The sequence below is a fragment of the Orcinus orca genome, chromosome 16, assembly GCF_937001465.1.
Source record: "Orcinus orca chromosome 16, mOrcOrc1.1, whole genome shotgun sequence".
NCBI lineage: Eukaryota > Metazoa > Chordata > Mammalia > Artiodactyla > Delphinidae > Orcinus > Orcinus orca.
In genome coordinates this window covers 68817611-68829403 of record NC_064574.1, presented here as the reverse complement: position 1 = coordinate 68829403, position 11793 = coordinate 68817611, and the positions used below count along the sequence as shown (strand labels likewise).

Sequence of the window (11793 nt, the reverse complement as noted above, 5' to 3'; positions counted from 1 at the left end):
TTCCAAGGAGAGAGATGGTTGCCCATGTCACATGCTACTGAGAAGTTGAGACAGCCAAGGACAGAGGAAGGGTCACTGGGTGTGATGGTTTCAACGTCACTGATGTCCTTCCCAAGGGCAGGTTCAGTTCAGCAGTGTGTGTAGAAAGGATTACCAGAGGTTTTAGATGAGTGTGTGGGAGAACAGGAGAGGCAGCGAGAGGCAGTCACTCCAGGGGGAAATGAGTTCCAAGTCCCAATTCGAAAAGCCAAAACCACACTTTGGAATGCATGTCTCAGTCGTGGGAGGTACGGGAGAGGGAGGGCATGAAAGCTAACCCTTGGTGAGATCCTCTGCCCCGATACCCCCTACACTCCCGTGAGAAACTGTAAGGTTTCTATAATGTTATAAGATAACCATTCCGTCATGTGGTGCTTCTCAACTTCAGTATTTCCAAATACATCACCTCCCTGACTTCTGCATGTCCGTACAGTAGCTCTACCATTATTTTGTTAGTAACGGTCTTGAAATGGGCTCGCTTTTAAAATGAAATTGACAGGTACTTTAAGGGATATTTTGTAACACAACCATCAATAGTAATGGCGTATCATTAGCCTTGAACAGAAGGTACTCCATAAAACTAAATGCAAGGAAAAACAGAAATATAATTGAAGCCAAGCAAAGTTTTAAAAATTCTAGCCAAATGCTGTTGCTCCCTCAGTTGGAGAAATGCTGTAACACTCTGACCTCCACCTGTGATCAAAACCAAAACCAATGCTAAGGGGGAAGGGGGGTTGGGGGAGGGAAGTATTGGGATGTAGGGATTGGCAGATGCAAACTATTATATACAGAATGCACAAACAAGAAGATCCTACTGGATAGCACAGGAAACTACATTCAGTATCCTGTAACAAACCATACTGGAAAAGAATATAAAAACGAATGTATACATATGTATAACTGAATCACTTTGCTGTACAGCAGAAATTAACACACTGTAAATCAACTACACTTCAATTAAAAAACAAAACCCCAAACAAAACATTAGAAACAGTGCTAACATGGTAGTGTATACACACATAAAAATGAAACAAGTTACAAAAAAAGTACTCACCCTTACTACGGACGATGTGCTATGACATTCTCCATTCTAGTCCGTATCTTTTTAAAATAAGGGACTTGATTCCCTACATGGAGTCACCGTCCATTAATGGCCTAGTACACAGTTTCAAAAACAATGGATTAGTAAATATGGCATTAGTGTTAAAGACACACCAGCACCAGCCTGAGATCTTCAACTTGGACTTCTTAAGATCTGAAAGGTCCTTAAGACCTTATTGAAAAGGCAGTAACTTTCTCACCAGGTAAATCAATGTCATTTCACGCTGTGTCACCACCCAGACCCCTGTCAACAGGCGTGCTGCTGTGTAACGGGGGACAGGTCACACTGTAGGGAAAGCTGATCTAGAGACTCTGCAAGTCTCTAGTAAGGGGCTGTGATCTCTCGGACGGGAGAGGGCCGGCGGGCTGCCTCACTGCCGCTCTGCACACACAGGCTCAGGTTCACAGCCCCAGTCACATAACCAAAAATTTCATTAGGTGTGGACAGGCCTTATGTCTTTGAATTGGAGGCCAGGTCTCCAGGGCCCCTTTTAATCTGCATCATAACTGTATTAGTTTCCTACTGCTGCTGTAACAAGTGACCACAAACTTAGCGGCTTACAACAACACAAATTTATTCTCTTACTGTTCTGGAGGTCTGAAATCTGAAACCAGCTTCACTGGGCTAAAGTCGAAGTGCCAGCAAGGCTGGCTCCATTTGGATGCTCTGAGATGTTCTCTTTCCCTTTTCAGCATCTGGTGGCCGCCTGTATTCCTCCACTTCCACCCCTTCCCCCACATTCAAAGCGCATCACTCCAGTCTCTGCTTCTGGCATCACATGCCTCCTTCTCCTCCGACTCTGACACCCCTGCCTTCCCTTATAAGGAAGGACTCTTGTGAGGACATCCGGCCCACCTGGAGGCTCTTGGGTAATCTCCCATCTCAAGATCCTTAATCACATCTTCAAAGCCCCTTTTGCCACATAAGGTAACATGTTCACAGTTGGAGGGATCAGGGGCTCATCATTCATCCTGCCACAATGACCAAGGTGAAGGCGGATTTAAGCAGGAAAGGGCAGAAACGGGAGCAGAGACGAGCTCCAACATCTGGTCAAGGTGCCAAGTGCAATGTCGGGTGCTGCAAACGGGAGCACACAGGAGTAAATCCCACAACGGACGCAACAGACGAGCTAAGTCTGACTCACAGGGAGCGAGCCAAGGTCAAGGTCGGGTTAGGACCTCTGGTTCCAGCTGACACAGAGGTGAACCGCAGCCCACCCAGGGGAGCAAAGGATAAACAGCAGAGGACCAACACACCGGCAATGGCAACTGAGATTTATTTAAACGGTAAAAGCCGACAGGAACAGGAACTGGTACAAGCACCTCGGTCAGTGAGGTCTCTCGGCGAGCGGGGAGACTGGTAGCCGAGGCCTAACCACCACTCAGGAAACTCGGAGACTCAACTCCTGAAAGGTCAGTGGCTTCAGCTCCGGCTCAGCACGAGTCTTGAACAGATCAGTAAGTTATTTCCTTCAAGCCTGGGAGGAAACACACAGAAGCTGTGAAGAGGCTCTCACGGATTGGGGCAAACAGCCAGTGGTGGGAGAATGTGACCCCCAGATCCCAGGCCCACAGTGACTGGCTCTGGGGCACCAGTCACACGTGTGATCACCGCAGCCCCGGCCTCCTGGTTGTGTAAGATGAGACTTCACAAGGCAACAGGAGGTTGGATGAGACTGTGTTTATGGGTGGTTTTGAAGGGATTGAGAAATGTTATAAGAGTTTACGGGCTCTCCGCAGTAAACCTGAAAGTCTATCCTTTAAACGCTGAACTTTTTTTTTTTCTGAATAATACTTCTCATTCAGACAACTTGTTTAAGGAGTTCATTCCTGAGTGTTCTGCTTTTTACCTTAAACATTTAAAAATTAATATTGGCCTGTTTTTGGTGAGAAAGAAGCCAAAGGGCTAGTGACTAGCCTTAGCAATTTTGTTCACCCTTTTTTTTTTTTTTTTTTGCGGTACGTGGGCCTCTCACTGTTGCGGCCTCTCCCGTTGCGGAGCCCAGGCTCCGGACGCGCAGGCTCAGCGGCCATGGCTCACGGGCGCAGCCGCTCCGCGGCATCTTCCCAGACTGGGGCACGAACCCGTGTCCCCTGCATCGGCAGGCGGACTCTCAACCACTGCGCCACCAGAGAAGCCCCACCCTTTTCTCTTTGAGTCAAATTCAGTAATAAAAGACTAGTGTAGGCAATTTATTTCTTCACATGTCTAGTAATTTTTTTATCGTACACTGACATGGCAGATAGTAAGTTGACGAGACTCTGAATTCTAGTGTCTTCCTCTGAAGAGTGCTGAGTTTTGTTCTGGCAGGCAATTATCTTATTGGAGAATCATCCTGATCTTCTACAGTCGTGGCTGCAGGGTTGTTTTAGTATGAATCTGTCTAGGTTTTGTACTAGAGCCTGTTCTTTAGGACTTGGCCTTTTAAATGCTGAACTTCAAGCAAACACAGTTCTTTCTTCCCCACAGACATATAAGTACAGTAAGTCCCCTACATACAAATGAGTTCCATTCCGAGAGCGCATTCATTAAGTCCAATTTGTTTGTTAAGTGCAACAAAGTTAGCCTAGGCACCCAACTAACACAATCGGCTATATAGTACTGTACTACAGGTCTATAATACTTTTCACACAAATAGTACTTGAAAAACAAACACAAAAAATAAAGAAAACATTTTTAATCTTACAGTACAGTACCTTGAAAAGTACAGTAGTACAGTACAACAGCTGGCATACAGGGGCTGGCATCGAGTGAACAGGCAAGAAGAGAGAGTTACTGACTGGAGGAGGGAGAGGAGGTGGGAGATGGTAGAAATGAAGGATCATCAGCAATAGGAGACGGAAGGCAAGCTGCAATTTCACTCACGCATGACGTTGATGGAACGCAAGTTTGCATCTTTGAAAGTTCGCACCTTGAAGGTCTGTATGTAAGGGACTTACTGTACTGATACAACAAAGCAGCCAGGCGCAAAGTGGGGAAAAGAAGCCCCTTACATAAAAATGCTCAATACATCGCTACTTTACAGAAACTAGAATTAACTCTGTGCTATTACAAACCACCTATATTTTTTAAAGTGTGAGAAAGTTAAGTAAATTCAGACATAGCCTCATGACAGAATATTTATAAAGCCATTAAAGTGCAAGGGGAAATGCTTATAATATTAAGTTAAAAAGATCAGGAATCAAGGTTACATAAATAGATAAATTCAACTCTGCTAAAAACAAAACAACAGCTAGAAAAAGAATGGAAGGGAAAAGCTGCCAGAGGTTATCTCTGAGTGATGGGCATATGGGTGATTTTTTTTTCTTTGCCATACTTTTTTAGAAGTTTCCAAAGTCCCTACTAAAAATTACACTGTTTTTAAAAGTGCGGGAGGACAGCAGTACAAAACACACTAATAAACGATTTTTTAAATAAAAAATAACTTAAATGGATTTTGTGGGCTGAACTGCCCAGCTGGGTAAATTTATAAACTAGCAGAAAGATAAGCCCAAGGGGGATGATTAACAACCTGGAATTTTCACACAGGAGACAGTTTGTGACTCTGCCAAGTTCTTTGTTTTGTATGGACTACCTGCCTAAAGCCATGTGTCAGACACATCGATAGGAAGCTTAAGGGCAACTATGACATTAAAGGCCAGGACCGAGATCTAAAATGGTCTCCACTGTCTGGAGAGCCGCCCAAGGGCTATCTCCCAGGGGAAGCAAGGTCAACAAGGGGCAGCTGTAAAGGAGGAACTTGATCAAGATCAAGGCAACAAGAAACACTGAGACAAGACTCCATGCTCTGTCCCTACGGCCCTACTCTTCCAGGCCGGGGCAATTCATCTTAAATATAAGAGAAGAGAGAAATTCAACCCACAGCTACAGGGGTGTTGGAGAGATATAATGATCTGTGTGTTTAACATCTAGTAAACCTGGTTACAAGTTGATTAAAAAGACAATCATTGGGTCCTTTTATTAAGATGATTACAAGACTCAAGGTCTCTTACCATCCAGCTGAGAAAATTCCACAGTCTTCTAAAGGGCTGTTGTTTTTTTTTCATACATGTGGTTTATTTAAACAGTTCTCCTGGGTTTTGTGCTATAAAAACACGGAGGATATAACAGCTGATTCTCTGGCTATGTTCATGGATCAGATCCACGTATATATATACATCCCCTAGTTCTTCCTGGGTCAAAAATTCCCGTCAAGACTTATGTTCTCTGGAGACAAAAAAATTCCCCCTTTCTAGGTTAAATCAATACAAGTGAAGTCACCTACCCAGTTCACTTCCTCCTTTGGTGGCCCAGCAAAGGCAGTAATGCTGCATCAGTTGTTCAAGAAGCTCCATTTCGTCCAGGAATTCAAGGGACTCTATTCTGTGGAGAGAATGAAGAGACAACAGTACAAATGTATCCAGTCAAAAATGAAGGTCATGACCCATGCTTATAGTCATGGAAAGGTGTTCAGGATATACTATGTGAAAAGAAGCAGGCTACAGAATAGTATGCATGGTGTGGGCCCATTTTAAATTATTTTTATTGAAAAGGAGAAAAAAATCCCATAAGCAAAGTCAAAAGTGACAAATGACAAACTAGAAAAAAAATGTTTGCAATAGAAATGACAAGGGGTAGATTTTGTTGTTATATAAAGAGCTGTTACACTTCAATAAGAACATCTTTTAAAACTTATTTAAAAGATGGGTAAAAGACCAGTTCACTGGCAAGGAAAAACAAGAGCTTTTCAACCTCATTTATGTGAAAAGAAATGTAAATTAAAACACATGAAATGTTTTCAGCTAACAGTTGACCAAGATAAAAAAGGCTGATACATCCTTAAAAATAAATAAATAAACATTTTTTTAAAGGTTGATATATATTTTACCAAGGACATGGGAAAGAGGTGCTCTCCTGCATTACTAGCAGGATGACAAAATAGTATAACCCCTCTGGAGGGCAATTTGACCACCTCTATCAATGTTTAAAATGTACGCCCTTTCATTCTGCAATTCTGCTTTAAGAATTCACCCTATAGGTGTTCAAGAAATCTCACTGCAGCATCACAGCTGCAATGTAGTACAGCAAAAAGACAAAACAAAAAACAAACTTTAAAGTAGAAGAGATGGGTTGAATAGATTAAACACATTCATACAATAGGATACTGTGCAGCCATATAGGGTAGGTTCATATGAATTGACATGGAACCTAAAACCTATCATGGAATTTAAAAGCAAGTTGTTTAGGAGGTAATGTACCTAGTATATTACTATCTATGTAAAGAAAAAGTGGGGGATATATATGGTTATACATACATGGACTAATTTTGGAAACTGCAGAAGAAAGTGGTAATGGTGGTTGTCTCTTGAAACAGAAGGTGGCTGATGGCAGTGAGGGTGAGTAACCAGGTGTTTTGTTCTGTTTTCACTCTGTACTACTTTATTCTGGTTACATTTTTTCCCCATCATTTGCTTCTATGACTTTTTTCCAAAAATCATTTTAAATGTAAACTTTTAAATATATACACACACAGAGAAACATACGAAAACAGCCCTTTAAAATGTTTTCTGTTGAGATATGCACACACTGGGGCGGTGGGGACAACGCAGGCATTTCCAAAAAGAGTAAAGAAGAAAAATAAAAGGTGATCCATATTCCACTGTTTACAGCCACTGTTAACATGCTGGTATTGCCATTTGTCCAGGCTGTGTGTGTCTGTGTCTGTGCGCATGTGCGTGTCCATGAAAGTGTATAGATGTACACGCTTGTGCATGTTTCTGTATTTGTGCTTAGCTCCCACCCTGGTGTGCAGGCCAAAGAGTCACATCTGAAGTAAGAATGACTATCCAAGGAGTACTCTGGTGGCTTCCCAACTAATCTTAGCAGAGGACCTCAAGGCAGGCTTCCTAGTATGAGAAGGAACCAGCATCACGATCAAGGTTCCATCACCGTCATGACCAAGTTCAACTATCAGGACACACTAGACTGTGAAGCTGTTCCCTAGAAGGTGAACTCTGCAAAGGCAGGCATGACACACAGTAGGCATCTGTTAAATCAACAGGCCTGCCTCCGGTTTCTTTTCATACGGAGTATCTGGCAAAAGCCCTTGACAAATGTAGACACAAACTATGAGGCATCTGCAGAGCTGGGAGGGCTGGTCAGCCTGGGGTGGACAGACCGAAGCCTGTCCCACCTCTTTACCCACCTCTGTTAGGACAAAGGCTGCTGTTTGCAACGTAACTAAATGCCCAGCTATAGACATTACTTTTTAATTACTTTAAAATTATTATTATCAAGGAAACAACCTAAGTGTCTATTGATGGATGAATGGATAAAGAAAATGTGGTATATATACTGAGATTTACAATGGAGTATTATTCAGCCATAAAAAAGAATGAAATCTTGCCACATGTGACAACATGGATGGACCCGGAGGACATTATGTTAAAGGAAATAAGTCAGAGAAAGACAAATACTGTAGGATCTCTCTTCATGTGGAATCTAAAAGAAAACAAACAAACAAACAAAACAATTGGTAGGTGCTGGAGGTGGGCGGTGGGAGGGCAGGCAGGCAAAATACGTGAAGGGGGTCAAAAGGAACAAACTTCCGGCTGTGAAATACGTAAGTCACGGCGAAGTAACGTACAGCATGGTTATTATAGTCAATAATGCTGTATTGCATATTTGAAAGTTGTTAAGAGTAAATCTCAAAAGTTCTCATCACAAGAAAAAAAAATTCTGGGAAAGTAGTGAAGATTGCTGCCATGTCCTGCCTGCCATTTGCTGCACACGGTGGGGTGTTACTGCAGGACCTTGCTTCAGATGTGATGGCCTGCACTATGCAACCACTGGAAACTTCTTGCTCATCATTTGCCTGAAATCTTGGCTTGTGTTCACCTTTTTAAACAAAAAATATGCACCAAAAATGCCCACAAATTCAGCTACTAAATCTCCTTTAAAGATCTTCTTTAGAAGATCTTTTATTCTTTGGACTAACTGTGAAGAAACTGATGGAAGGTTTGTTTATTATGTTCTAAATGGAGTTTTGTTTACTACTCAAAATAAAGTGGTTCTCCTTAAAAAAAAAAAAAATCCTGTATGTGCAGTGACCGATGTAACTGGACTTATTGTTATCATTTCACAATATATACAAACATCGAATCATTATGTTGTGTACCTGAAACTAATGTTGTCTGTCAATTACACCTCAATTTTAAAAACTGTTATTAATATATATCCACACATAAATAACAGGTACCACTAAACAGGATGTGGTAACCCTGAACATCTTGACATGTAGAGATAAATACAATCTATTGTTAAGCTTTTGAAAGGATGGTGGTTTACAGACCAATACATGTAATATCAATCTACTGATTCAAAAAATATAAATCTATATACTGATAAATATTTATCTTTATATACACATAGAAAAAGGATACACCCCAGCTCTCTCTGGAGGGTGCCACAGCGCTCACAACTGCTCTATACTTCATGCACTTTACACTGCTCAAAAATTGTTTTAGTAGAACAACGAGCATGTATTTCTTTTGTAATGAGAGGAAAAGTCCACTTAAAAATCCATAAGCAGACTTTTCCCCCTTTAGGAGCCCTTGGGCAACGTCATTTTCCTGCTTCTCCAAAACACAGGGATTGTGCAAGATTTCCACTGCAGAGGTGTAACTGCTTATTTCAACTAAGATAATCTGTTTGGGCATAAACCTTATCTTGGCTAATAGCTAATAAGTTACTCTCAAGGAGCTATCAATGTTTAATCTACATTAGCAGCAGTTTAACTTGTTTCAAAATAAGTCTAGTTCAGGGTTGAATTTTTTTTTGTTTTTGTTTTAAACATTAAAGGATACAGACAATGATGCCTTTACTTCACAGTTATCTGCCATGGAGCAAACTCTTGCCAATCCCATACCTGCTCACTTCGGCACGAGGTAACTTGCTGTATAATTCCATCATGTCGATGGCTGATGCCGATTCCCACCCACTCGACAGGAGCCGTTCTTTCTAAAATGTGCAGTGGAGAGAAAGGGAGAGGACAACGTGCTGTCATATGACCCGAGACACTCTTCACGCACACAGAATTTCCCTCGGAGGACTCCTCTTTCAAAAGCCCACCGTGGCCACTATCATCTTTCTTTCTTTTTTTTTTTTAATTTTCCCATTTTCTATACTAAACACGCATTGTTACAATGGGGGAAAATGCATACTAAAGTATAATATTTAAAGAGAAATAAAGGAAGAAACTTTTCTATAAGCAACAGTTTTTTAAAGTACCCCAGTGGTAATGTGACACAAGCCATGTAAAAACTAACGTATTTAAATGGGGGCAGGGGTGGGAAGTGTCACTTTAGCAAAAAATTTTCAAAGGTGGGGGAGTGCTGGGGGCGGGAACTATTACAGGTTCCAAGAGATTTAAGGGATCGATCAGTCAAGTACAAAGTGGGAACCATGTTTGGATCCTGATTCAAATACACCAACTATGAACATTTTTTTAGACGACTGGGGAAAACTGGAGATGAATTGGGTGTTAGGTGCTATGAAGGAGATCGTGTCGACTTGTAAGGTGTGATAATGGTATCATCATTATCCTGGGGGGTAGAAGGTCCTCATTTTTTTTAAAATTTATTATTTTATTTTTGGCTGCTCTGGGTCTCTTTTTGCTGTGCGCGGGCTTTCTCTAGTTGCGGCAAGCGGGGGCTACTCTTTGTTGCGGTGCGCGGGCTTCTCATTGCGGTGGCTTCTCTTGTTGCGGAGCACAGGTTCTAGGCGTGTGAGCTTCAGTAGTTGTGGCACGCAGGCTCAGTAGTTGTGGTTCATGGGCTCTAGAGCAGAGGCTCAGTAGCTGTGATGCACAGGCTTAGTTGCTCCGTGGCATGTGGGATCTTCCCAGACGAGGGCTTGAACCCGTGTCCCCTGCATTGGCAGGCGGATTCTTAACCACTGCGCCACCAGGGAAGCCCAGAAGGTCCTTATTGGTAGGAGAGTCACCTGAAGTATTTATGGGGAAAATGATATACTGTCTGGGATTTGCCTTAAAATATTCCAATGACACCACCAACAAAAATTTAGAGGTGGGGGGATAAATCAAATGATAATGACAAAATGTTATTAAATTATTGAAACTGGCTGATGGAATATGGGTGTTCATTTTAACTACTCCCTCTGCTCTTACGTTGTTTGAAAAACGGCATAATAAGAAGTTAAGATAATAGGGGGTCGGAAATGTAAATCTGCATCTTCCATACCAAGATGGCAGGACAGGGCTTGGATTTCCCCCAGCACGATGAACCAGTAGCCCACGTGGAGTCCTAGCTGCCCGGAGGCAGGCACTCATGAGGGACTCTCACATTCTCTTATCTGTGAAGGGAGGGTGCCCTTTCTCGGTTGGCTAACGTTACAAGAGGATGTCCTGGTCTCTGCCCTCTGACCTGAGACTCTAACGACTTGCAGGTCTCCACTCCCGCCAGGTCACACTGTCGTCTCCGCAGGTTCTCAATCATGATCTGCCCAAACCGGTCATCCATGTTCACCTGGGAAGGGACAGAGGAGGCTGGGCACTGCCACAAGGATCTCTTTGTTTGTTAAATATGCAAGATTAAAACAACATCCTATTTCTAACCAGTCAAGGCTGATAATACCAACTGCAGGTCACAGAATCCTGAGTGCCATGCTGATGGAGTAGAGCCCCTCGAAAGGCAATTGGGCAGTGTCCATCCATTGCAAACACTCAGTCTGGGATCCAACAATTCCACTGCCAGCAACCTGTCCTATAGATAGACTCACACGTGAACGCAAAGATGCAAGCACATTTACTGCAGCATTATGTATGATAGGAAGAATCTGGAAAGAACTTAAATACTCATCATTTGGGGTTAAATTAATTCTGGCATGTTCATATAATGAAATACTATATAGCTGTGAAAACAGGAAAGGAAGATACATAGATAAACAGACGGACAGATATGAAATGATCCCTAAGATAAACTCTTGAAAGGTAAGGTACAGAGGAGTGTGTAGCGTATGCTCCCACCTGCCTTTAGGAAAAAAAAGAAACTCTCTCCACATTTATATATGCGTAGGAAAATTCTGGAATACAGCAAGGTTGCTTCTCAGATTAGAGGCTGAGGTCTTGGGTAGATAAGAGACTTACTTTTCTTTGTCTACCCTATCGAACTATATGATTTTTTGTTTTATTCTGCATGTGGCATTACTTTTTGAATAAAAAACTGGTTTATAAAACATAATTTATATATGTGCACAACTGTCACAAAACAAAATATTATGTACATGGGAATTCCCTGGTGGTCGTGGATAAGAGTCTGTGCTTTCATTGCCGAGGGCGTGGATTCGATCCCTGGTTGGGGAACTAATATCCCACAAGCCGCATGCAGTGAGGCCAAAAAATATATATATATTATGTGCATTATTGTATTGAGAGCATATACACTGTTATTTTGTCATATACAAGGTATCTAAAATTCAGCACTTTAACAATATATGAAGTGATTCCCGGATTCATAAGCCAACACCAGCGCCAACGCTACAAGACAAAATCCAATGTTACTCTTTTTTAGGGGGATGCATAAGGCTTATGTGGCACTAATGATAGGACTGCACACTATTCATTCAGGATACAAGCATATTTGTGAGCACAAACT

General features: G+C 42.1%; 1 protein-coding gene across 4 annotated transcripts in view; it reads right to left on the bottom strand.

The window, feature by feature from the left end:
* Positions 1-2400: 2400 nt before the first annotated feature.
* LCMT1 (leucine carboxyl methyltransferase 1) overlaps positions 2401-11793 on the bottom strand; it is a 53438-nt gene continuing 44045 nt past the window's right edge. For 2 of the 4 annotated variants that reach the window (XM_004268593.4, XM_033426022.2), the window contains 4 exons: positions 10564-10665; positions 9048-9139; positions 5406-5503; positions 2401-2618 (listed from right to left, as the gene is read on the bottom strand). In XM_004268593.4, the coding sequence (XP_004268641.1) occupies positions 2596-2618; positions 5406-5503; positions 9048-9139; positions 10564-10665 (315 nt within the window). In that variant the 3' untranslated portion in view covers positions 2401-2595. Of the gene's footprint in view, positions 2640-5405; positions 5504-9047; positions 9140-10563; positions 10666-11793 lie in introns of all 4 variants that reach the window. The other 2 variants (XM_049699040.1, XM_049699039.1) reach the window with 1 other exon arrangement.